Source organism: Arachis duranensis, chromosome 7 (assembly GCF_000817695.3).
Source record: "Arachis duranensis cultivar V14167 chromosome 7, aradu.V14167.gnm2.J7QH, whole genome shotgun sequence".
NCBI lineage: Eukaryota > Viridiplantae > Streptophyta > Magnoliopsida > Fabales > Fabaceae > Arachis > Arachis duranensis.
This window is the reverse complement of record NC_029778.3, coordinates 24787273-24814642: the sequence shown is the minus strand read 5'-3', so window position 1 is coordinate 24814642 and position 27370 is coordinate 24787273. Positions and strand designations below refer to the sequence as shown.

The window sequence follows — 27370 nt, the reverse complement described above, 5'->3', positions numbered from 1 at the left end:
TTGTGCTAGAGTGGTGATGGATCGGTGCTGAACGCACAAATTCTTCCCATGCGGACACCTGGCTTACGCGTCCGCGTCATATCCTTCTCATGGCCACTCACGCGATTGCGTGACCCACGCGATCGCGTCACCCAACATTTGGCAAAAATAAAAATTTGAACAGAGAGTTGTGCGCGCGTGAGGCTGCCCTCACGCCAGTAGCATAACATGTGTCACGCGTCCGCGTGACCGACGCTTCCGCGTCGATTCATTTAATACGCATTCGCGCGAACGCGTCACTCACGCGTCTGCGTCGCTTGCGTCGCACAACTTATCGTAAATTGCCAAATATCTTATCTTTCTCTTCCCCAAATCCTACTTTTTCTTTTCCCTTCCTATTTCTTTCTTCCCCTTTCTTCCTTCTTCCCTCATTCTCTCTTTCTACTTTTTCTCTCCCTCACCACCATTATCAAGGTTTTTCTTTTCTTCTTCCCTCCTCACTTTTCTATTTTTCTTCTTTATTTATGTTTTCTTCTTCCCTTCTCTTTCTTTTTACTTTCATTGCATATGTTTTCTTTTTCTTTCTTTTTTATTGGTGTTGGAAATTTATTTGTTCATTGTGGATTGTTACAAAATTGTTTGGCAATTATATTTTTAAAGGGTTGCTTGCATGTTCAATTTATTATTTTTATTGGATTAGTCATCATGCATGCTATGTGTTTGTGAATAAGCCCATATGGCATTGTGCACTTTTTCTACATTATTCTATTCTACTATTCAATGCATGCTTTTCACAAATTTCCTTTACTATTTTATTAATTAAATTTAATTGCCAATACAAACGTGATAGTTTGTTATGAAGTGATGCTTGATCTATGCTACCCATGCCCTTGCCGGCATGCCAATAAACATCTTGTATCTACTTCCCTATCGTGCACTTGTTCTATTCCCTTTATTGATCTTTTCACATGTTGTCATGACCATGTGTTTATTTCGTTCATCTTTACCGTGCACTGATTATCACTCACTCAATCCCCTTCCTTGCTTTATCTCTTTGGATTTAACTTACTTTCTCTTCCCTTTTTTAGAATGGCCACCAAGAAAGGCAAAGAGAAAGCTACCCCTAAACCCACAACAAGGAAAGGAATGAAGAGAACATTAGTGGCAGAGCCTTCTTCAACTGCAGTCAAGCCCTCAACAAAAAGAATTAAAAGGATTATCAAGGTTGATGAAAAGGAAAGAGCCTTCCCAGCAAAGGACACTGCACGATTTTCAAATCGCTATTGTGAGCAGATGTTCCCTATTCTGGCAGCTCGAAATTACAACAATGAGCACCTTCTTATCCTTCCGCCTCGTATTACTGAATTTATTGAACCACAAATTGCACAAAGACATTGGAGATTCTTACAGAGACAGCCACGACAGGTTAATCTTTCTTGGGTTGTTGAGTTCTACTCCAACTTCCACCTGCCGACTCTGCAGTCTGTTTATTTACACTAGAAGCAAGTTCCCATCACAGAAGAGGCCATTCAGCAAGCCTTAGATCTCCCCCTGCTCCAGAAGGATTGGACGCTTTTCAGAAAGTCGCCATCAAACACCAAGCGTACACCTTTGATTGGGACACTGTTCTCAGAGTTATCGCTCAACCTGGCCGCAAATGGATCTTCGGATACCATCGTTCCCGTCCTAAGGGAATCTCGGCTTCTGCACTTACCTTAGAGGCTCATGTATGGGCAAAGATTATGTCCCATTACGTCTTCCCGAGTACTTTTGAGTCCTCCTTTACAGCAGACATGGCCGTTCTACTATGGTGCATCCTCACAGACCAGCCCCTTAATTTACCGAGACATATCCGGAATGCTATGGAACATGTGCAGATCGCGGGCAACCTACCTTTTCCCGCCTTGGTCTCTGATCTTATCTCAGCAGCCGGAGCCCCCTACAGAGCTGGAGACACCAAAGACATACTTCCGCAAGATGATCAGTATGTCCCTAACGGGAGATATCTTAGGCCACAACTTGCCACTACCAGTCAGTTCACAGAGGATGCTGCAGCTCCTCCACCATCTACTAGTCAGTTGCTGCACCAAATACTGAAGCAATTGGACCAACAAGAAAAGAAAGCAAAGCTCCAAGAGTGTCGTAACCACCGCCGTTTCAAATACCTCAAGGAGTTACTTACAGGAAACCACAGACCCCATGATGATCCAGACACTCCGGACTCCACCTCTTTCACCAGCACAGGGAGCCATGACGGTCCCGACTGTAGAGTGCATGTTCTACTTGATTGAAAAGACAATAAGTTTCTTCTAAAACTCTATCTTTGGAACAAAATTTCACTAATTTTAATTAAAACTCTTATGTTAAATTTGCTTGAAGTTGTATTTGGATCATGAATTTTAAAGCTAAAGAACACACAACCTGTGAGAATTGAGCCTTTATGCATGGTTACATTATTTAACCATATTTGTTTTATTCTTATGTGTTTACTTCTCTATGACTGTAACCTATATTTTGTTCCATCTTATATGTCTAATGTTTAATATATTTATATGCTGTATATGATTGAGGCCATTAATTGTTTAGCTCACTTATCCAAATTAAGCCTACCCTTTCAATTACCTTTGTTAGCCACTTTGAGCCTTTAAATCCCATTTGTTCTATAATATACCACATTACTAGCCTTAAGTGGAAAAACAATTATATACCCCAATTTGAATCTTTGATTAGCTTGAGATAGAATTGTGTGTGCTAATTAAGTATGGGAAATTGTGGGAACAAAGGATATTAAGGGGACATGTCATGATAATATAATGGGAATTTGGACACCTACTCATGTAAAACTACAAGAACAAAAAAAATCTATGTGCATTGATAAGCTATATTGATTTTGAAAAAAAAAATAATAATAGTAAGGGGACAAAATTGTCCCAATGTTGAGTTAAGAATTCAAAGATCAATGCATGTATGATAGAATTAAAATAAACAGTTGATACATGAGTGTGGAATGTGAAGAGAGAATTCTGGGTAGCTAGGTACGAACTCCATAGTTATACAAAATATATAGGTTATGTTAGAGTTTGAGTTAATTAAAGATTCAATTTATAAGCTCACTTAACCATATATGTATCTTTACCCTTACCTTGGCCCCATTACAACCCTGAAAAGACCTCATGATGTTGAATTGGTATATTAAATGTTGTTGATTAGTTAGGAGAAGAACAAAATTTAGGGAGCATGATTAGAGAAAGATAGAGTGATTACCCTATACACTGGAGAGATTAGAAGATACATACATCATCAGTGAGGGTTCAATGCTTAAAATTTTATGTTCCCTGCTTTCATGAGCTACCTTCTTGCATTTTCATCTGTTCTTACTGAATGAGAATTGAATTAGTGAAACTTGATTTGTAATTGTTTGAAGAACTTATTTATTCTTGATCAAGTGGACAAGAATCATATACTTGCATTCACATGTATAGGTTGCATTGCATTGCATGAGTTTTACATGTTCCTACTCATTTATTTTATCTCCTTCAACTAAGCATGAGGACATGCTAATGTTTAAGTGTGGGGAAGTTGATAAACCACTATCTTATGGTTTACAATGTGTTTAATTGTGTGGTTTTATCATGGTCTTTACCCACTTATTCATATAATTAGCATGCATTTATATTTCCTTCCTAAAATTGTTACATGATTGAAAACTTACTTCCTGGAAACCCTTTAATTAGGTATTTTAATCCCCCCTTTATTCCATTCGATGCCGTGATCCGTGTGTTAAGTGTTTCAGGCTTTATAGGGCATGAATGAATGAGAGATTGGGAAGGAAGCTTGCAGAAAATGGAAGGAATACAAGAAATTGAGGAGATGACCAGCGAGAAGTTACGCGTACGTGTCAGCGACGCGACCGCGCGGAAGAGAGGAATTCGCAGTGACGCGACCGCATGAGTGACGCGAACGCGCGGATTGGAAAAGCAGAAGCGACGCGGAGGCATGGACGATGCGCCCGCATGGAAAAAAAAAATGCCGAACGACGCGTCCGCGTGAATGACGCGACCGCGTGACGTGCGCGATCTGTAGAATTTCAAAAGTCGCTGGCAGAGTTTCTGGGCCGGATTTCAACCCAGTTTTCGGCCCGGAATTACAGACTAGAGTCAAGAAACATGCAGAAACGAGAGACACAATTCATTCTACATAATTTTTAGTTTTAGATCTGGATTTACTCCCCCCTAGGTTTTTCACTTACTTGAGCATTCATAATTAGCATTGGAAGATTTTGGCTTTACCTTTTGAGAAGAGTCTACCTCCGATACTAGTAATCTTATTTTGTTATTTACTTTTTATATTTATTCTTCCATATTTTTAATCCCTCTAGAGTTGACTTTGGCTTATTTTTACAAGTTATTAATATAGACTATTTTTATTTTCAAGTAATCTTTTCATTATTGTTTATCATGTCTTCTTTTATTTTCACCATTAATTCTGTGAATTTTATAATTATGATGAGTGAGTAGTTCCATGACTTGATTGTGGATGATTGAAAGGAACCCTTGAGTTGAACTACTCAAGAGAGAAATTATAATTGGATTTATTGTTGAATCACCCTCTAATCAACTCTAGTCCTTCCCAAGGGAGAGGATTAGGACTTATGACTAGAAATAGATTTCCAACTTACTTGACTTTCCTTTACCTAGTAGGGGTTAACTAAGCAGAGTAACTTCCAATTATTAATTAATCTTGAGAGTATTTCAACAAGAATAGGGCTTCCAACTAATCTACCCCCAGTCAAAGCTTTTATTTAAAATTAATTAAATTCTCTAATTTAAATTTCTGTTTATCAACTCAACCATTTTTTAAAACACCCGATTGATGAAATAGCACATCTCTCTGCAACTCGTTGGGAGACGACCTGGGATTCATACTCCCAGTATTTTAATTTTCAATATTGTGACAACCCCTTTTAAATTGATAAGCGGATTTTTGGTTGGTTAAGGACTGTACTTGCAACGTAGCCCTATTAATAAATTCTTAACTCGCCAATTTCCGCCACGTCAACGGTGTCGCTGAAGGATCTTTTAGGAGCGTCCATAATGCCAATGGCTTCATTTTCCTTCCCTTCTCTGATCATCCAATCTTCAACTCTGGGGATAAAGACTGATTCAGTTCTTCCAGTGAGGTGTCTTCCTTCGAATTCTGTCCTAACTTTTTTTCCAGTCTTTATTCATTTTCTTGTCTTTTCTCATAGAATGTGTCTGGAGTATGAGATCTTGAATGCCTTTTCCTAACATAACCACCCCTCATGACGTATCAAGGTGGAAAAATAAAAAGGACGGTGGCTATGGCTACTTTTTACCATTGGTATTTTGAATTCTCTGGGAGCTTCTCGAATTATAACTGTTTTAAGGTTTGTAGAGAACATATTTTCATACTAATTACATGATGTTATTGAACTATTAGTGTTAATCAACCAAGCCTTCTTCCTTTTTTTTGGTTAGCGAAAATATGTAATGGTTCAAAAACTATTTAAGAAGACTCGGTATCACAGTTCAATAGTTTCTAAAGTATTTATGATGAGGGTTTGGAGACCGAACCACATAAGTAAGTTCGATAAAGAAGAAAAACACAACAAACCAATAATAAAGCCAGCAATGAAAGATCTACAGTCCAATACTCCATTACTGGGCCAAATATTCAAAGATCCACTTCTACTATATCCAAGCCAAGCCAATGTCATTAGCATAGCTTGCCTCTCAACCCTTCCATCACGCTCTCAAGTTCTTTGAACCATATCTGCAAGTTATTCCCCCACCTACCAACATTATTCCACATGTCATCATCATACCCTTCTAAGAGAATATCTATATATGGAAATCTATATTGTATAATTTTCCTTCTTTTATATTAACTTTAAAACATAAATACCAATAAAGATATACTTTCTACTTGAATTAAAAAATATATATATAAAAGAATTCAAATTAACTAGATTCAATTTATATGTTTATGTAATGAATCGACTCTTATTAATTTGATTTACTACTTTTACAGCATATATATAGTAAATCGAATCTAGTTGATTTAATCTACTGCTATTATAGCTAAATCGAATCCAATTGATTCGATTTACATAAAAATATTTTAGGACAGACGTCTAACGAAAATTAATTTAGAACATTTGCATAATTTTAAACCCTATTCAATTTATTAGTATAAATTAATTAAATTTATAAATTTTTAGTTCAATAGTTTTAATATTTTAATATTTAAATTAATTTTAAAATCTTATTTATGTAAGATTATGAGATTTTGATTTATTTTTTTAAATAGTATGTTTTAAGATTTATATTAATTGTATTTTTATATTTTATTTATAATTTTATATACTATTTTATTATAATTTAGTTATTTTAATTAAATTATAGGAAAAGTTTAGGGGTATCAACTTTATTAAATTCTAACCAGCATGTAACTAACAAAGAAAAATGAATTATTGAATAAAATTTCACACTAATCTCACACCATTAAAATTATTTTAATGATTATTTAATGACTCCAAATCACAAAAGTTGCTAGCCCATACCATTCTTCTAAATTATAATTGAACGGGTTAAAATCATAAAACTAATAATTAGAACCATTTAATGATCGGTCGGTTTTTGAAACTTCTAGAATAAGACGGTTGGTGGAGTTGGACGCTGGAGCTCCCGCACCGCTGCTGCCTGGGCCTCTGCTCCGCACGTCAACTCTTCCGCTGCTGCGCTGCATTCGTGACTCTTCTTTTTCTTCTTACGGACCACCGCCATCCGACACTGTCTGACGCTCGCTCAGTCCGTCGTCGTCGTCCGGTCGGTATAACCCGTTTGACAGCCCTAGGTAGACCATCAATTTCATAGTCTACCACAATCTGACCACTGCTCAACACACTATTTCTTATTGAACCATTATTTGTTAATCATCTTTAGGTATGGAGGATAATAGCAAAGCGAGCGTAGTGAAAAAGCTCCAAGCTGTGAAGCAGAAGAACGGCAAGTCGTACAGTCAGTTAGCGGAGGAAACCGGACTGACCAACGTCTATGTTGCCCAGCTCCTCAAAAGACAAGCTCAGCTCAAACCCCAAACTGCCCCTAAGCTCCGGGCAGCCCTCCCTGACCTGACCGATGATCTTTTGGAAGAGATGATGAGGCCCCCCTTGAGGTCTTATGACCCTCACCTCATCCAAGAACCCACTGTATATAGGTTCTGCTTCTTGCTCCTCACATTTGAGTGCTGTAAATTCTAATTTTAATCATTTTGGTGCATGTGGATATTCTGTAGTTGAATTTTAACATCTCATAGTAAGTATAATTTATGGTCAGACAACATCTATAACATCTCATAGTAAGTATTTGAAGGGAGAAGCATACTCTTTGCCAAAAGGCGTAATTATCCTCTCAAAGTTTAAGCTTTTTCAGGCTTGGTTTAAGTTCAAAAAATGAATTAATTATGAAACATGGTGTAGAATTGAAACCATTTATCAGTGTCTGAGGATTTATACTTGTATTTTTGTTTTTTGGCCAACATATTCTCCATACATTTTAGTTGCTAATAATGTGTCGATAGTCAAAAACCCTTTTAGACTGAGAATGGATAAGGATTAATGCTATTGTCTTCGTTCTCTTTTATTTGTCAGAACGAAATTTGGTAATTCTTGGACCAGTGTACCCGAATATAAATTCAGATAAATTAATTCAAGAATGTACCAGATTAGTGACTGATAAAAGGGGAATGGAGGCAGTGGTATTCAATTCTATATGAGCTAATATAAGGTTAGTAAAGATATATAGTACCTGCTTCAGCTTTTGAAAATGCTTCTGTTCAGTCAAGGAATATGTGACATACTTCAGTCCAAAGTGGTTTACATGTACTTTGTGGAACTGTGTTACTCGCTTTTTTGGATTCTAATATTAGGAATGTATTATGCATGATGCATCATATGACTTGCAGTTTTTGGATGCTTAATTTGTCGGGTTACTGATATTCTCTTTCATAGGTTGAATGAAGCTGTTATGCATTTTGGGGAGAGCATTAAAGAAATAATCAATGAAGAGTTTGGCGATGGGATGTAAGTTTTGAATTTTTCTTTTTATAAATTTCTCTTGCTTGATCAATTATATTCTATTTGTGATGCTTTTTTATATTGATAATACTATGCCGCAGTGTCATATATGCTACGCCATTCAATTTCCAGCTCATTGTTTAAAAAGAGGATATTAGGTCCAAGGAATTCTCTAAATTGTTGTCAAGACTGGTCCTTATTGAAAATTGAAATTAACTCTTGCCGCTGAAATCAATTTTGATTTTCTTATAGTGCAATAGGCTATGTATGTTATATATATTCTTACGTTACAAATAAAAATGTGCACTAAATATGTTGAGGCTTATTGAAACATGGTTTCTATGTTAGAGAGAATATTCAACTGATAATACATTATGTATTGATATTCATATGCTTGTGGTTATGCCATTTTCAATCAGGGTTGGGACATTTTTGTATCCTTGTTTTCAATATGAAGCGTTCAAATGATTAATCATTGTTAACTGATGATTTAAATTAATAATTCAAAGTGCTGATGTAATATACTCTGAAATCAGGATTTTGGAATTTTAGGATTCTTTATATAATACCAATGCAGGATTTTATACTTTTTATGTAGTTGCTAACCAGTCTTTAGGTATCATATTTGATGCTTTTGTCTTCTTTGGAATCACCAGAGGCACCTGTGTTTCTGGAGAAGAAATATCTGAGTGATTATCAATGTCATAAATCTCATTAATGAATCATTTCCAAAACCTTTTGGATGGTAAAACCAAAAGATCCAGAGATCCTGTATTCTGAAGCCAAGGGGAATATTGTATTGTAAGAAGGTTTAATGAATTGTGTTTATTAATAATGTCTTGTTAGGAGGATTTCAGACAAGACACCAAGAGACATTCTGGTTTTTCTGAAACTGAGTCCTGGTTAACGACTCTGTTATTGAAACATTGATCTTATGCATGTTACAACCCGATGCTTATGAATGATTTTCGGACAAGGGAGCTAAACCTCACAAGGCTCAACCACACAGATACATTGTCTCTTTCTCCTAGAATATCAGGTTATTGTTTTGTCCTGGATGTCCATTCATATGTTCTTAAACATATCTTCCTGCACCCTTCCTGTGACAAGAAAGGCTATCTTATCGTTATCAAAGTGCAAGTTAAAATTGAAGGAGCAAAGTCGGAAGTCAAGAAATTTGAAGTTCTTTCTTTGGAGATTGAAAGTTTACCACTCGCAGTTTTATGACATACGTTATTATCACCTTTCATCCTTCTTTAGTCTATACTATCTCCATTGTCCAATCTATAATGCAACATTTTCACTTAAACATGCTTAAGATCTCAGCAAATAATAAAATTCTTGTGGAAAGCAAACTGAACATTTTATTTTTGAAGATTTCCCTGCCTAACAAATAGTTTTTGTTAATTTTCATTTTTAGCATGTCAGCAATAGATTTCTACTGCTCAGTTGACAAAGTCAAAGGAGTAGATGGGAAAGATCGTGTGGTCGTGACATTTGATGGAAAATATTTGCCATATTCGGAGCAGGTCAGTTGCATCTTATGTCTTTTTTCTCTTGCGAGATTTAGCTGCATGGAACAATGATCCACACAACGGAAAAATATAAATAAATAAATTTAAACAAAAAAAGTAGGAAAATAATGCTAATACCATGTAAAAGCAAGGATAGCAGAAAATTTCTATAATTCTGCAGCCTCAAGAGTGTCTCACTTTGCTAACTTCACTGTCGAATTGACTTGGCTGTTATGAACATCCTTAGTAGGTTTTGAAGCCACAAAATAACAGCTTTGATTCCTTTTGTGGGCCAGCTACATTGTTCTGATCAAGTTGATTTCTTTGAACTACATAATCATGTTTATCCTATTAAAGTCTACTCTAGTTCCGGTTGTGTATATTCGTCATGAAGCTTTTCTAGTTTTGAACTATGAATATTGTTTTTCTTTGCTTAAGCTATATTTATGTTCAAACTTTTCCATTCTGAGCAGAAATCAGAGCACATGGTTTCAAGACAAACGCCACACAGAAATTAATGAGTGCCGTGATGCGTCAACCGATACCAAAATCTTTCCGCACAGGCAGATTCTTCTCTGCCTGTGTTTTGTATTACTGCATGATGTTTTTGTTCGCTGATGTCTTGTTTGTGTGGCTTATATATACTGAAAATTGCTAAAAGTACATATTTTGTTCTTAATGTGTGATAAAGCCAGAATAAAAGGTATGTCCTAAACAATTTTGGGTGTGGCTCTAGCTTGACCCAAAATAAATAATGTACAAGTTTTTAGACTAGCCAACTTGGCCGTGTATGGCTTTTGGGATTCATGGCGTTTGTATCTTAATTCTTAAAATCTTTTAACAGTAAATAAGCTTTTATTGAAGTCGGGGAGACTTAAAAATGTTCATCCTTATTCCGCCCAGCATTGTAAAGTATGGCATCCTTTAATAGAAAAAAATATCTGAAGTTTGGTGTTAAAAACCTAGGTATATTTATCGGTAATTACATTTACGAATAGGTTTTCTCAATTACAAAATTTATGAAAAATAAAAGTAGTAGTTGGAGACGTGTGAAACTGTGAACTACGTAATTTATGTAAGATATTTAACATCAACATCTGTAAAAATTTATGAATAATAAAAATGCGGCATGTTGGATACAATGTCTAAGCAAGAAAACTCTTGAAGTTATATTTGTTATAAATTATGTGTTTATATATAAAATGAAAAAAAAATTTATATCCTGGTTCATTACCTAGTCAAATTCAAAATGAATAAAGCTCAATATATAGACATTAGCTCAATATATAGACATTAGCCAGGTCGGTCATAATGACATGAGTTTAACTTTATTTATCTAAATAAGTAAGTTAAGTAACCTTTATTATCTCTTTTATCTATCTAAAAGAGAGATTCTAACAACTTCCTTACTAAAAGAGAGTAACTAATCCACTATTAAAGATGAGATTACTCAAAAAGTGGTTATTGACTTTACATTTACACTTATAAATACCCTGACATCCTCAAGTATTCTTCGAATTCCAATATACTAAAAACCTGTCTAAAATTCTTGCTAACTTAAGCATTAGAGTCCTTTGCAGGTACCATCTTTCACCTCCTCATAAAGAACTTGGACGGCGATACCTCGACCCAGCAGACATCGGACGCTGCCCTAAAAGGATTCTGGACTTCATGTTCAAGCCTAAAAAAAATCCATCCGTTTTAGTTAACACTCGAAATATTGGTGCCGTTGTTGGGAACCTGGTAATCAAGACCGTATGATGGCAGACGATATTCTAGAAGATGGACATACGACTTCTAATTCCGAAGTCCAAAAAGAAGAACAATAAATGACGAACGAGTGTTAATCATACCAGCCCGAGCTGATAAAGAAAAAGGTGTTGCTAGAGACACACGCCAGCCAAACCCAGAGGGGCCCAAGAAAAGCTCGAAAGTTCATCAAGCTGAAGGATCTAGGCTAAGAGATTTCACAGAGATCATGGGACTTTTCCATAGACATCATGGACGGCTGGAACCACTTGAGCAAGAGCTAGAGCGACAACGAGAATATGAAAGAGCCTTGAAAAGGGAGGTACGACGGTGAAGGGAATTAGAAGAAAAGCTTTTGAACTGGAGTCCGACTTCAAGGGTAGGAGAGTGCAAGCTGACCGAAAAGAAACGTCTCTGACAGGCGAATATCCATTAATAGAAGAAATCATGCGGACTAAAGTTTGTAGAAACTTTAAGATTTCGGACATGGATCTTTATGATGGAACCATCGATACGAGGTATCATATGAGCAATTTCAAAAGCCGCATGTATTTGGCAGATGCATCGGATGCAACTCGCTATAAAGCCTTCTCAACTATGTTAACCAATGCGGTAATGAAATGGTTTGATAATTTACCACCTAAATCGGTCACGTGCTTCGACGATTTGGCAAGAAACTTTCTTATTTGATTTTCCATCGAAAAGAATAAGGTTAAGCATGCGCCAAGTCTCTTAAGAGTAAAGCAAGAAGTCGGAAAATCTCTACGAGTTTATATAGAAAGATTCAACAAAGCATGCTTGGAGATTTAGAACCTATCTACCGAAGCAGTCATCATGGGACTACTGGACTAGTCAACGGTCTCAGAGAATAACCCTTCTCCCAATCCATATCAAAGAGGCACATGACTTCTTTGTATGAACGCTGACAAAAGTACCTATCAAACAAGAAAACTAATGTTGTACTCATGAAACTTGGATTCTGTATGACAAAAATATCTAAACCCTTATTTTTTGTTGATTTTTTAATAAAATTCTCAAACTACTCCCACCCTTTATATTTATCATCACTTCCACACGTATATTTTCTTTCTCAAATTCCAAACCTTCACAATCTTCTATTGCCACTATTTTTTTATCTTCAACCCTTCATTGCCGGTGACCTCTCAACATCATCCAACTCATCATCATCATCATCATCATCATCATCATCATCATCACCATTCAAGATGAATTTCCTTAAAGCTTAAGACGCCTTGTTTTGAGCTCCCAAAGCCCCAAGCCTCTCCTTCACCTCGGGAGACACCGCAAGGACCTCTAATCGGGACTTCTTGGGTACAGGCCAGCTCGTTGAGCGCAGGTCAGGCGAAGCTGGGCATGGCCACCCCAAACCCAGGCTCCATGGTCAATTTCTCTCCTTATTCTTTTTGTTCTTCTTTTTCTTGTTGTTTGAGGTGGGTGGGAGTGATCCGGTGTGCACAGGTACAAGAGGGATGGTTAGGGGATGTTAATGACAAGGGTTAAAATGCTAGGGGGACCCATTGAAATAGGAATTAAGGAGTTTAGAGATGTGATGTTCTAACACAAAGAAAATGCTATTATTGTAGAATTATGTTGGAGTTCGAATAAGGTTTGGCGGTGGTAGAGCTTGGGGAGGATTTTGATGCTAGAGACCTTTGTTACTGCCATCAGCGATGGCACCCTTTATCTAAGGAGAAGAATTTGGTGATGAGTTTGAATGGATGGTGGCTGAGTTCGAAGAAAGGTTTACTAGTTTATGGTTGGGTTTGTTTTAAATTAGGAGTCAAAAAGAGAAAGGAGTGAGGATGAGAAAGATAAAGAGTAGAGTAATTTGGAAATTTTATTAAAAAGTCAACAAAAAAATTAGGTTGATTATTTTTGTCATATGAAACCCATTTTTTACAGGTATAATATTATTTTTTTTGTTTGATAGATAATTTTGTTAGCGTTCATAAAATTCATAGGTACAAATGATTGTTTTTTCCTTTAAAAAGCCTTGAGTTCAACAATGACAAGTGCTAGGCATCACCATTAATTAGGAAACACACCTTTGGTATATCGCTTATCTTCTAGTCTATATAGATGATATTATTGTCACAAAATTCTTCTACCTCAAAAATTCAAGAACTAGTCTCAAGACCATAACAATTCTCTTTAAAAGACTTTGTTGACCTCAATTATTTCCTCAACATTAAAGTACAAAAGCAAATTGATTTTTTTTTTAATTATTTTCATGGTTTTGAAAATCTTATTGAACAATTAAACCTGAAATACTAAAATCCAATCGGTTTGATCAATTGAGAAAGGGTTTTGTTATGGTATAGAAACACATATAGTTATACACATGTAAAAAATACGTATTGCATAATTATTTGTTATTCGATGACTCCAATATACTTGTTCCACATATGATTTAACAAATGGGGTCAGACTTGTGGGAGATAAAAGCTGAAAGGTTACTAGGAGGTGGTCAAAAATTGCAGCGTATTAAACTATTAATTAAAAAAGTTGCAGTGAATTAATAATTAGTTAAATGATTTATTGAATGGTATAAACAGTATAATGAATTCATTGTTTTTATTGCGGGTCGTAATTGATTTTTGGACTATGGGTGTATATTATGCTTTTAGTTATATTTTGTTGGGTTAAGTTTATTGTGATTCATATTTGTTATTGTTGCATTGTACTATTTGGGCACAAAATGGATGGGCTTTTTGTTGGAATGTTGAGACATGTCCTAAGATAAAATACATCTTGTCGGACCAGGAGATTATGAGTCCAGTAAAATAAACTAGGATATAAAGAGTTGTAGCAATCTGACAAAAAAAATGATTGTAGCTATAAGACAAAAAAAATAGATATAACTAATGTGTATGTTGGGTCATTTCTTTAAAAATAGATGAAGATGGAATATAAAAATTTTCAAATAAAGTCAAAAGTAAATTAAAACACTAAAATAATCATTTAGATAACAACATATAAGTTAAATAATCATTTAAACAATAGCCTGCTAATAAAGCAACGTTACAAAATCAAAATTAAATACAATTTTAAAATCAATTTACGAAAAAAAAAGTAAGAAGCCACTGATAAAAATAAAAGTGAAATCATATACACGCAACACACTAATGTGTCTTTGAATATAATTGCTTCTTTGATTTTGTGGTAAAATTAAAGGTAAAGTACGGTTTTGGTCCCTAAGCTTTAGGTCGAAAATATTTTTCGTCTCCAGCTTTTTTTTACATACAAAGTGGTCCCTTAGGTTTAACTTGGTTTTAAAATCGTCTATGAAGTTTGACTTAGTTTTAAATTTTTGGCAGCGAAAGCGAAGACAAAGGTGGATCGTGGACAGCTGCTTTTTCTTCTTCCATTCCCCTTTTGTAGAAGCAGAAACATGCTTCTTCTCCTAAATTTTTTATTATTTTATAAATTTTTTTGTTATAGGTAATTTGGTCTGAAATCTTCGTGGACAGCTGCTTTTTCTTCTTCCGTTCCCCCTTTGTAGAAGCAGAAACAGGCTTCTTTTCCTAAATTTTTTATTATTTTATAAATTTTTTTGTTATAGGTAATTTGGTCTGAAATATTAAAATTTAAGTAAGAAGAACGATTTTATATTCTCAAAAAGATTCGGGATGAAAAAAAATTTTCGACCTATATCTTAGGGACTAAAATTATACTTAACCCTAAAATTAATCACACGAATAAGGAAAGAAGAAACGTACAATAAAGACATAAAGTTTAATTTCCTCTAAATACATGAAACAACTCTCACTTCATTAAGGTTTAGTGAATAAGAGGTGGAAGGATATTGATAAGTGTGTAGGGTTCTGGGTTAAGGAGGTAGGAGCTATGGTGATTAGGGTATAGTATGTTTTATGATTTAGGATTTGGTATCTTAGGAGTTAGGATTTAGGATTTGTTTATGTGGCAAGTATAGGATAGGGTTTAGGATTTAGGGTTTATAGTTTAGAATTTTGTAGTTTAGGGTGTAGGATTTTAGTGTTTAGAGTTTAAGGTTTATGATTTTAGGGTTAGGAGTTAAGGTTTAGGAACCTAAACAAAAATTCTAAACCATAAACCTTAATTCCACGATCCACTTTTGTCTTCATTTCTGCCGCCAAACATTTAAAACTAAATTAAACTTAATGGACGATTTTAAAACCAAATTAAACCTAAAAGACCATTTTGTATGTAAAAAAAGTTGGGGATAAAAAATATTTTCAACCTAAAGCTTAGGGACCAAAACCGTACTTTACTTTTAATTTTACCACAAAATCAAAAAAGAAATTATATTCAAAGACACAGTAGTGCGTTGTATGCATATGATTTCACTACTATTTTTATCATGGCTTTTTACCTTTTTTTTTCGTGTTGATTTTAAAATTTTATTTAATTTTGATTTTGTAACCTTGCTTTATTGGCAAGCTATTGTTTAAATGATTATTTAACTTATATGTTGTTATCTAAATTATTATTTTAGTGTTCTAATTTATTTCTGATTTTATTTGAAAATTTATTATATTTATAATAATAAATATAATTATAAAAATATTTTTTATGTTATATATATTTTGTCTTCACTAATCAAATTTTTTACATTTAATCTTCATCTATTTCTAAAGAAATTACCCAACATGCACACTAGTGATATCTATTTTTTTTGTCTTGTAGCTACAATCGTTTTTTTTTTATCAGGTTGCTACAGTTCTTTATCTCCTAGTTTATTTCACTAGGCTCATAATCTCCTAATCAGACAAGACGTATTTTATCTTAGGACATATCTCAACATTCTACCAAAAAGTCCATTCATTTTGTGCTCAAATAGTACAATGCAACAATAACAAATATGAATCACAATAAACTTAACTCAACAAAATATAATTAAAAGCATAATATACACCTATAGTCCAAAAACCAATTACGACCCACGACCCGCAATAAAAATAATAAATTTATTATGATGTTTATACCATTCAATAAATCATTTAACTAATTACTAATCTACTGCAATCTTTTTAATTAATAATTTAATATACTGCAATTTCTAACTACTTTTTAGTAGTCTTTCAGCTTTTGTCTCTCATAAGTCTGAACCCATCTGTTAAATCATATGTGGAATAAGCATGTTAGAGTCATCGAACAACAAATAACTATGCAACATGTGTTCTCTACATGTATATATCTGTTTTTATACCGTAGCAAAACCCATTGAAAAAACTTCCAAATTCAAAAACTGGAATCATATAAAAAAAAAACATTTAGAAACTAATGAATATATTCAAAATGGGGCCAAATCTTGACAAACTCTTTTCTTACCGAAAGATAAATAAGATTTTGTAATTAAGTTTCTATTGTGATAAAAATATTAGAATTAATAAAATATTCTATTAACTAAAATAAAATATTCAGTCAAGTGTTAAGCATATATATATTTTGTTTAATAGAATATTCTGTTAGTTTTAATGTTTTTGCCACAGTAAGAACTTAATTACAAAATCTGATATGATTTAGGGATTTAATTAAAAAAATAAAAACTTATTTAAAAATTAGATAAAATTAAAAAGATTGATAGAATAATTAAACTTTTTAAATAAATAAAATAAATTGATTAATTATTCATATATGATTTTTTAAAAGATTTATAGTTTTTTCTTTGCCAATGAGATAAGACTGAAGTATAATTTGGATTAATTTAAAAAATAAAATTGATATAACTTATTACAATATAAATGATAATTTAATTTTTATTTTTCAATCTAATCCGATTTTATTGAAAGTATTGTAATTTATACTATAATGATGTGAATTGATTTTTTTAATTCAATTCAATTGAAACTATTATAATTTAATAATCGGGCCTGCTACACATACAAGCAAAAAGGCCCTACAAGTTTCCAGCCCACACTTCATTCACACGCGCACTCACTCACTTTGAATGGAGCGTAAATTACACGCGCCCCACTCAACGGTTGCTCTTCGCGAATAACGCTCCTTAATGGCGCACTCTTCCACTTCTCCAAGCCCTTCGAAGAAAACACAAACCGTTCATTTTCGAGCAACATTCCAAACTGCAAAGATAGGACTCATCGCGAAGATTAGAACTCTCCATCAACACAATATAGAAATCTCCATCAACAATCTCCAGAAAAAACAAAATTATAATACTCAAGGTACGTTACGTTACTATTTTACTCATCTTGTATATTTTTCACATTTCGAAATCGAAGAACTAGATTTTACTGTTCTTCTACGTTCTTCTAGGTTTTACTGTTCTTCTTGTTCTAGGTCTCATTTTACAGTTTTTAATGTTCTACTTGTTCTAGGTTTTACTGTTATTCTTGGTTCTAGGTTATAGTATTCTTCTTAGTTGTTCTAGGTGTTACTGTTCTTGTTGTTCTAGTTCTTCTGGTAACTGATTTTTGGGAGTATATTGCGTAATTTGGTGGGTGTATATGAAGTAATTTGTTGGGTGTATATGGTATAATTTGTTGGGTGTATGTTTCTGAACTGATATACTGTAATATAGTCAATAGTTACAACTGTTCTAATATTTGCTTGTCCATGGGTGTATATTGCTTGACCTTGTAATGTTGCTTGATCTTGTATATTAATGCATGTTTGAGTGATATCTGACTGATATCTATGGGTGTATCTGAATCATATCTATGGGTGTATCTTACTGAAATCTACGGGTGTATTTTTCATTTCAGAAAAAATAGCAGGCAGAAACCAAGCTGAAAAAAATGTAAGAACAAATATATGTCTTAGATTAAATCAGTTTTATATAATAGAAATATATCTGACTATAATTTTGCTTTGTTTACAGCAAACCAAAGACCTTACGTGTGCAACACATTTGTTAAGTGAGAAATTCAGAAACATAAGCGAGGAGAAGAAAACACTTGTTAGGGATTTGAGATTTGGTGGCCTGATGCACATCCCGTCGCTAAGGGTGCATCACCAAATATTAAGGGAGTTGGCTAACTCCTTCAAATTAGGAGAAAATAGACTAGAAACCGGCTACGGTTCATTTAAAGTAAGACAAAAAATAATAGGGGCTGCGCTTGGCATCAACGCGTCAGGTAACTCGCTAAAAATTATAGGTGTATATGAGCCATATTCAGTTGTATTTCAATTGATGCTTGGGTGTATTTGAACTGATTTTCATACTATGTTGTTTTTCTTTTTGTAGGAGATCTATTTCCTCAGAAAGTCAATTATAAAGATCTTTCTGAAGATGACAAACAAATTTTTAGAAGATTCCAGGGTAAGACCCTCAAAAATCTGACAGATGAGATGATGGCTATTGCCGTTGATAATGAACAGGATCGCCTCATGTTCAAGAGGATTTTCATCCTCTATATACAGATGGCGTTCCTGTTACCAACGACAATAAACAAAATCTCACCTGTGCACCTGGCCCCAATTTTCGAGATGGACACAATAACATAACGGAACTGGGAAGGACATGTTTTGAGTTTTATCATAAAGGGTATAACAGATTACAAGCTAAAAAAGAAAAAGGCAGTTGATGGTTGCCTCTTTGCCCTGATGATAATTTACTTTCATCTATCAAAAAATAAAGACAAAAAGAGGGCAGAAAGACCTCTAGAACCCTGGATTGCCAACTGGACTAAGGAGCAGTTGGTTGAAAAAATAAGGGCAGAAATGGAGGAACATATAGTAAGTGAATAAAATATTTTGGGTGTATTTTATTTACCTAAATACTTCTAACTAAAATTTCTAATGTTTCAAGGGATTGTAAAGATGGCTGAAACAAAGAAAAAAATGAAAGAAATAAAAAAAAGAAAAAAAAAGAAAAAACCAAAAAAATAAAAAAAGAAGGCAAGTTCAACATCATCATATGAGACTGAAACAACTGAAAGTAACCATTCTACCTCTGAGTCTGAAACTGAAGAAGACTCAAAGGATTCAACAAGAAAACAACCTACTCGAAAAGCCAAAAAATAAGTAACATACTTGGGTGTATTTTGTTTATCCATTTGGGTGTATTTTGTTTCTCTATTTGGGTGTATTTTGTGCATTCATTTGGGTGTATCTTGTGCATTCATTTGGGTGTATTTTATCCCTTTTAGAATGTTTTTAAATAATGATTGTTTGCCTTCCAGAATGGAGTCCAAAAAAAGAAAGAAGATCCAGGAGGATTCTGATTCAGAATCTGAATCAACTGATGAGTAATGTTCTAAAATTATTACTCCTTTCCTTTGGGTTTATTATCAAGATTTCATGTATTAACAGAGTGTCTCTTATTAACTTATAGAAGCAAAAAATTATCACCAGTGGAGAAACAAAAAACAAAGAAAAAAGCTCAGAGAAAACCAAAAAAATAAGCACTTCTTTGGATAGTATTTTGTGACCAAAATAATTTTGTATTTTTTATTCATACTTGTTTTTTTTTCCCAGGACACAATCCAAAAAGAAAAAGGTCGTTGTTGAAGATTCATCTCCTGAGCAAGCTCAATCCTATCATGGGTACAGTACTTTGTAAGCTATATTACCATCTATCATCAAAATTATATTTGTTAACATGTTCTTTTATGCATGTACTATTAGATCTAAAATTGGAACTGAAGATTTAGATGAATTCTTAAGGGAAAACAATAAAAAATCTGCTGCAGAGGGGTATGTCTTATTGGGGTGTGTATTTCAGATTTTAGGGTGTTTTCTTTGCTAATAATTGTTTCTTGTTTCGCAGGGAGAAGGAAGTTGACCTGCGATTGACGGAAGATCACTATGTCTCATCTGAAACGTAAGAAGCTTTATTTGATAAAATCTTGTTATCATGATTTAATAATATGGTATTTTTTGTGAATAACATGTACTCTATTATGTTTAGAATACCGGACGTAAACTTGGGAAGTGATGATCCTTCCTCTCAAGGACAGACAGACCAAAGTAGCGTAAACAAACCCGTAGAGAGCATGTAATTTCTCTTTGAAATAACCGTTGCTTTTATTCTTTTATTACCTTCTACTTTTAATTCTGTATCTATTTTTTTTTAGAAAAAAAGCCCTTTTGTTTTATTCGAGAAAAAAAGGTAAGAAAAAAAAGTAAAAACTGCAAGTATGTAAGTTCTAAAAAAAAGCCTGTCTTTCTTTTGAATTGTTCGGGTGTATTTTCGTCTTTCTTAGGGTGTATTTTAGGTTGAGTCTGGTTGAAGAGTCAGCCAGTGAGCCGGCTGAAGAGAATATGATGGTTGTGAGGGAAGAGACACCGTCCGAAGGGCTTGCAATGTGAGTTTTTCAAAAATATTTCAACCTTATAACCTTTTTATTTTCAAAGGCTTTGTTAACCTTTTATTTTTCTTCTTGTTAGAGATCCGATTCAAGTTTGTCTACCATTGTCCCAAACAACCACTATGCTGAACACTTGAGACAGAAAATGAACCAACCTCTCTGCTACAATTTGAAGGAACTACAAAAGGTAAGAAATAGTGTTGGGTATATATTTGGTTACAATTTGGGTGTATATTGCCCCTGTTGGGGTATATATTTTCACGAATGATCCATGACTAGTTTTTTTACATCATAATTAATTTTATGTAACTGTGCAGCACTCCTGAACCCCCCAACAACTTGAAGAATGCACACCCACACTTTCCCCAGCTCCTTCTAAAATATAAGTTCATCAGAGTAAAATCAATGTTTATTCGTATATTCTTATTCTTATAATACGTTATACATGATCACGTAGTAATCTAGCCCCAGAACTAAAATACTGTTGTAAAAACCGGACTGGACAAAACCGGTCCGACCGAACCGATTGAAAATACAAATTTGTTCAAAATGTAAGAGGGAGGGTTCGAACCCCTAACCTCGAAGAACTAAAAAACTCTCACAGTCGCTAGGTTGTTACGTTTCTTATGCATTTATATGCAAATTATAATATATATATATATATATATATTTAAAAATAATAGTTATTTTAATACAAAAACAAAATAAAAATATTTATGATAGAATAAAAATAACAAAATACTTATTATTCCTGTTCCATATTATTTTAAAATAGTTTAATATTCTTAAAATGTTAGTGAAAATATGTATTTAAAAGTTTTAGTTATTTTTTATTTATATAGGACCGGGTTAAACGGTTCAACCAGTGACTCACTGGTTGAACCAATAACCCAGTGACCCAGTAACCTGACCGGTTCGATCACCGGTTCGGTTCTGACAACTATGGCGTCAACGCAAGACGGAGCAAGGGCAAAAACTCTAGAAATCCTAAAACTGCTAGAACAATTAGGGGATCGGGTACAAAAAGTTGCAAGTGGTGGGGTGACAACAAAAGAAAAAAGTCCGCAGATTCCAAAGGAGAGTGGTGCAGAGGGTTTCGAGAAGTTTGAAACTCCTGCGAGGACGAATGAAGTTACTTCTGACATGAAAGAGAAATGCTACCTCTGGGCCATACGAGTGAAGACATACACAATTGGACTAACTAATGAGTTTGACACCATCTGCACACTCCAAGTCTAAGATAGATACAATTTGTCAAAACTCCACCTTGCATCACTCGCACCTGAAACGCATATAGAAGTTGAGGTAATATTACAATAACATTAATGTTTTTATCACCAAAATTAACTGCAATGCTGATTGATGTAAAATTGATTTTGGCATCTTTTTCTAGATTGTCTCTGTCATGTGCTTCATCCTAAACCAGCAAAAGATTAAGAGGTTTCAAGAAGAAGTATACTGTCTCCCCCCTGATATTGTAGTAAGGGTTGTTTCAACGAATTTTGGTTGTATTTTCTACATTCACTCGGGTGTATTTTCTGTCTTATATTGGGTGTATTTCATGTGTTCGTTTGGGTGTATTTTCTGTGTTCAATTGGGTGTAAGTTGTTTATTCATTTGGGTGTATTTTCTGGATTCATTTGGGTGTATTTTCTGTATTCATTTGGTGGTTCACAATTTTTGCAGAACATGGCCCTAAGAAATCATCCAAAAGGGGTATTCTTACAGCCTAATAACAATAAGCCATTCAGGGTGGAAGACTACCCAATGTTTATACCCTTCTTGGACCTTAAAAAATTAGCATCGCATCGTTATGTAAGTTTCATTTCTAAAAATTCTTATTACCATTTTTTACTTATGTGCCAAATAAACTAACACAGTGTTCAATCTGAACATTTTTTAGATTTTTGCACCTATTTGCCATTCACAACATTGGTGGTTATGGTTGACTGATATAAGAAAGCAGAAATTTTATATAGTCGACCCATATCACCCGTCTGATGAGAGAACTGTCCTGAATACATTCATTGTAAGTTGTTTCTATGTTCTATATTTTAATAGTTGGGTGTATTTCTGTTCAATATAAGGTGTAACTTTGTGCTCCTTTGGGTGTATCCCTTTTTTTGAAATTATTCATGTATTACTGATTTGTTTTGTGTTTTAAGGGATATGTAATTTCACGAATTAAAGTATATGCTAGGGGCATCTCTGAAGACAAGGGACAAGGACAAGAAAATTAAACCACCATACCTTAACATCTCGGGCCAAAAGACAAGGTATAAATCTTTCACTCTGAAAATTAAACTTTTCTATATGTAATTTGTAATTTATTTTCTTTGTTTCAAGCTATGACTGTGCTATCTACGTAATGAAGTGGCTTGAGATATTTGAGCCCGCAAACATTAAAAGACAGAAGTATGAGTGGGACAATTGGACCCAGGTAAATGTGTTTAAAACTAAATAACTCTGTATTACTTTACTCAATTAACATGGTTGATTAAACACAATATTCCTTTTAACTGTAGGATGAGGTGTACCACTTTAGAGTAGAATATGCTTCCCGGATTCTATTCCATGAAATGAATCAAGACAAAGCTGAAGCCATTAGAGGAAGTAATGCAATAAGACTGTCCAAACTATCCTCATTGTTATTGAGTCCATGTTGCCAGATAGATTCTAATGATATTGAGACTGATTAATGTAACTGTTAGGTAGTCTTGTAAATAGAACAAACTACTGTAAAATTTGCATTTATAAACAACTTCTATTCAATGAAATTATTTTCCATAGTTAAACTGTCTGTGCTGTATTCAAAAGCTCTGTATTACATGTGGTAAAGTATGAAGTAAAACATATAACGAGATATAAACCCAAAACATAAAATTTTATACCCAAAGAAAGTTGATATACACACAAGGGAGTTGAATATACACCCAAACTACTATACCCTGATGCTTTACCCTTAAAACCTTAAACCCTAAACCCTAAACCCTAACAACTTAACCCCTAAACCCTAAACCCTAAAATCCTAAAACCCTAAAACCCTAAATCCTAAACCCTAAATCCTAAATCATAAACCCTAAAACCCTAAAACCCTAAACCCTAAACCCTAAACCCTAAACCAACCAAACTACTATACACCCAAATCATTGATTTTTACACCCATAAGATCTCATTTTACACCCAAAGAAAGTTAAACATACACCAGACTTCTATCCACTAATGCTTTATCCCTAAACCCTAACCCCTAACCCGTAAACCCTAAAACCTAAACCGTAAACCCTAAAACCCTAAACCCTAATACCTAAACCCCTTAAACCGTTGTAAAAAAAACAAACAGTATTTTATAACATAAAAACAAGATTCTGAAATATATGTGTGTGTGTAAAGAATAGTGCTGTGTGCGTGTGTGTGTGTGTGTGTGTGTGCGTGTGTGTGTGTGTAAAATGTGAAACACAAGAAAATTCATAAATACACCCAAAAGAATAGTGCTTTTACACCTATATTCTGTAACTATACACCCAAAGAGTTATCCGCTGCTACTAGTGCCCTGAACTGATAATTCATAACACGTCCTTGATATTGGCTGGAATTTGAATGCACCACTGATGCAGTGTCAAAGAGGTTTAACTGAATATAACAAACTCACATATTAGCTAAACTATTAACAAAAAAATAAATTCAATCACCACATATTTAAAGAACATCACTTTTATCTCGTTTAAACCTTTCGTTTTCTTCTTCTTTGTGGCATTTGCAATCTGTTTGTCCAACTTTAAACCTAGCCTATTTTTTGAACGTCCTCTTGTTCGAATCCTTGGAGGGCTTTGAAGCTCGTTAACGGATTCCAAGTTGGCGTCTTCGTGAGATAAAGAAGATGTGCCCTTCCTTTTGGCTTTCAATGATTCCATCTCAACCATGACGTTATCGTACGCACGGTGCAGAATTGCAGTCAGCTCCTCCGATTTTGATGTAAATTCACAAATATTTTGCGAACAAAAAACCAATTGGTCAAACCTCTCGCTTCTTGGCTCCAACAGTGGCTCGTCGTGGTTGCTCTTGATGTGTGTGTGTCGCCTATTTACCTTCTTGCACCATCGTTCCAGTATATATCTAGGTGACACTTGGCTTACTCATTCAAAGCTTAACACGCTTAGTGCATGACGGAACAATATCCCTCTTGATTCGAATAATAATCATTGGCATTTTACCTCGACTGCTACTGAGTCATAAGTAACCACAAACTTGTTGAATATTGAGCTGGAAACTTGTTCTCCAACTTCGTATACTGAATAGCCTAGAGCGAAATTTGTTAATCTAGTGATGCAATTTGCCTTTCCTCTTAATTGTGCTTGGACTTCTCTAAACTTTTGATGAGTGTACACATCTTAAAACTGAGCTTCAATGGAGAATTTGGTTGCACACGGTATGACCGTATAAAAATTTGCAGCATCTGATTCTCTCTCTGCTTGCTCTCTGCTTCCGAGGCAATTATCGTATTGTTTGACAAATTGAATAAGCGAGCTGTTCCGGGTAATAAACTTGTTAAAAAAATGAATGCATGCTCTCTCTCCTTTGTATGCTTCTCATCCCTACCCAGAAGTGGTGATCCAAATAGATTGGAACCCATATATGACGGTCTTCATAGATATCTGCAGAATACACCCAAACAAAGACTATAAATACACCCGAAAAAAAAATTAAATTTATGCCTCTGCTGCAGATTTTAAACAAACATTACTTGAAAGCCACTTGTTGTCCACAAGACCAAAATTCAGCAGAAAATCATTTCAATTCCTATCAAATGAGTCTTTACTATGAGAGTTCCAAAAGACTTCGCTCATTTCTTGTTCAATTTCTGCATGTCTGTTGTACTCGTTTAATTTGCTTGGAATCTTCTTCATGATGTGTTAAATACACCAACGGTGAATTGTTGTTGGCATACAGGCCTCTAAAGCCCTTTTCATTGATGAGCATTGATTGGTGAGAAACCCTTTCGGAGCATTTTCTCCCATGCAACGAAGCCAACATTGAAATAACCATTTGAATGATTCAATTTCTTCATTTTTCATCAAAGAGCATCCAAGAAGTGTTGACTGACCGTGGTGATTCACCCCGACAAAAGAACTACAAACCAAATTATACTTGAAACAAATTACCATAGTGCAGAATGGAAAATCATTAGGTACACCCAACAAATGCTTTGTATACACCCAAAAACACCCAATATACACCTCTGCCGTGGATTCATAAAAATACATTAATTTAGCATCATAAACAAGGACAATTTGTTACCTGTTTGTATTGTGGGTGGCGTCAAATGAAATAACATTTCTGAAATACTCAAAGACAGCTCTACTTCTTGCATCGGCCCAAAAAGCCAGCTTAATCGATTGATCCTCCTCGAGTTCAAGCTCAAAAAAGAAATTCTGATTCTTCTCTTTCATTCTTAACAAATATTTTCTGAATTCCTTTGCATCTTCTTGTTCAGAAATATTCCACACTTCTCTCGTAATGTAATTCCTCACATCCTTTTCAATAAAATTTAACTCGCGGTGACCCCCTGCAGCCGCAACAAATGATTGGTAAGTTTTGCTTGGTCTAATACTAGCCTCCTCGTTATTCTCTATTGTACGACGAATGATCCAGCAACATCCAGCGCAACAAATGATTGTGTGTATATAAATTCTTGCAGGACAGTTTAAACTAGTTGTCGGATTCGTCTTCTCGGTCGGAGATATTTTAGATTTTCATTTTTCCTCTTTGCTACATGTAATCAATTGATTCTTAATCTTGTTTCCCTTCCTATTTGTGCTCCGAACTCTTGTAAAAAACTCTGCAGCCTTGGCGTAGTTCCTGTAAAAATTTTCAGTATCTTCAAGGGTGGTAAATGTCATTCCAACCTTGGGAACAAACTGCTCATCAACAAGAGAGAGAGGCTACATAATACACCATGTCAAAAACTAAAAATACACCCAATCACGTCTGATATAATACACCCGAACGACAACAACTCAACTAAAATAACAAAAAAAGCCATAAACTGTAAATACACCACACTTTCCCCAAAAATACACCCAAAAAATTCTGATCTACATCCGAGCGTCTGCTATAAATTGCAGATAATTAATCAAAACTAATACATTAAATTCGATCCACAGATTTATGTTCATGCGTTAATTTCACAGTCAATGTTCACGAATTATTTAGCTACACAATGCTATACAAATAACTGCAACAAAATTCAGAGTAATCGTATGTAAATCAAACCTCAGGAACTTTGTTAGATTCAAATTCATAATCCACTTCACCCTGATTCAGCTGACAATCTGAGGTTGAATCATCCATTATCTTCAAAACGAGTTCAAACTTTGATTTCAGAAACCAGAAAATCGAAAAGAAAACGAAGCTGGAGTTACAGAGAGAGGAACTAACGTCAATGACGAGGAACAAACCAATGAAAAATGAGTGGGAAAAAAGATCGAAAAAGCAGGGGAAAATGCGCGAGAAAAAGAACGAGAAAATTTGGAAAGAATGAGAATGAAGAAGAAAACAAATCTTTTAAATTTGGTAGTTATATATACGCGGGATCTGTTATATAGCGCGTGTAAGGGACATAACACTAGAAGCGCGTTTTGGGGGGTTAGTGGTTAATTGACTTGTAATGCTTACAAGGCCTAATGGCTTGTATGCAGAGCTTTTCTGTTTTGTAATTGTATCTTTAAGGGGATCATGCTTGCTAGGCCGGTGGAAAT

General features: G+C 34.5%; 2 protein-coding genes and 2 long non-coding RNA genes across 6 annotated transcripts; all 4 read left to right on the top strand.

Annotated features, from left to right (window-relative positions):
- The first annotated feature begins 6626 nt into the window (after nt 1-6626).
- On the top strand, nt 6627-10454 carry LOC107458481 (cyanate hydratase). Of its 2 annotated transcripts, none has more exons than XM_016076689.3 (5): nt 6627-6827; nt 6945-7218; nt 8012-8083; nt 9498-9606; nt 10065-10454. In XM_016076689.3, exons 2-5 carry the CDS (start codon nt 6947-6949, stop codon nt 10107-10109), a joined length of 498 nt encoding a protein of 165 aa, XP_015932175.1. In that variant the 5' UTR covers nt 6627-6827; nt 6945-6946; the 3' UTR covers nt 10110-10454. The 2 variants fall into 2 exon arrangements, with proteins under 2 accessions (XP_015932175.1, XP_020983371.1); XM_021127712.2 differs by having other exon boundaries at nt 6628-6855.
- A 7635-nt stretch (nt 10455-18089) lies between these two features.
- LOC127740697 (uncharacterized) lies at nt 18090-19029 on the top strand. Its single transcript, XM_052252235.1, has 3 exons — nt 18090-18103; nt 18185-18440; nt 18551-19029. The coding sequence occupies exons 2-3, from the start codon at nt 18290-18292 to the stop codon at nt 18808-18810; spliced, it is 411 nt and encodes a 136-aa protein (XP_052108195.1). The 5' UTR covers nt 18090-18103; nt 18185-18289; the 3' UTR covers nt 18811-19029.
- A 1045-nt stretch (nt 19030-20074) lies between these two features.
- LOC107458469 (uncharacterized) lies at nt 20075-21207 on the top strand. Its single transcript, XR_008001567.1, has 5 exons — nt 20075-20128; nt 20216-20302; nt 20523-20612; nt 20695-20802; nt 20933-21207. It is a non-coding gene; the product is annotated as an uncharacterized LOC107458469 (long non-coding RNA).
- Nucleotides 21208-21460: 253 nt separating this feature from the next.
- Nucleotides 21461-23300, top strand: LOC107458471 (uncharacterized). 2 transcript variants are annotated; one of them, XR_002365741.2, is made up of 7 exons: nt 21461-21920; nt 22009-22095; nt 22302-22430; nt 22519-22644; nt 22816-22891; nt 22962-23055; nt 23141-23300. It is a non-coding gene; the product is annotated as an uncharacterized LOC107458471 (long non-coding RNA). The 2 variants fall into 2 exon arrangements; XR_002365740.2 differs by having other exon boundaries at nt 22781-22891.
- Nucleotides 23301-27370: the final 4070 nt, after the last annotated feature.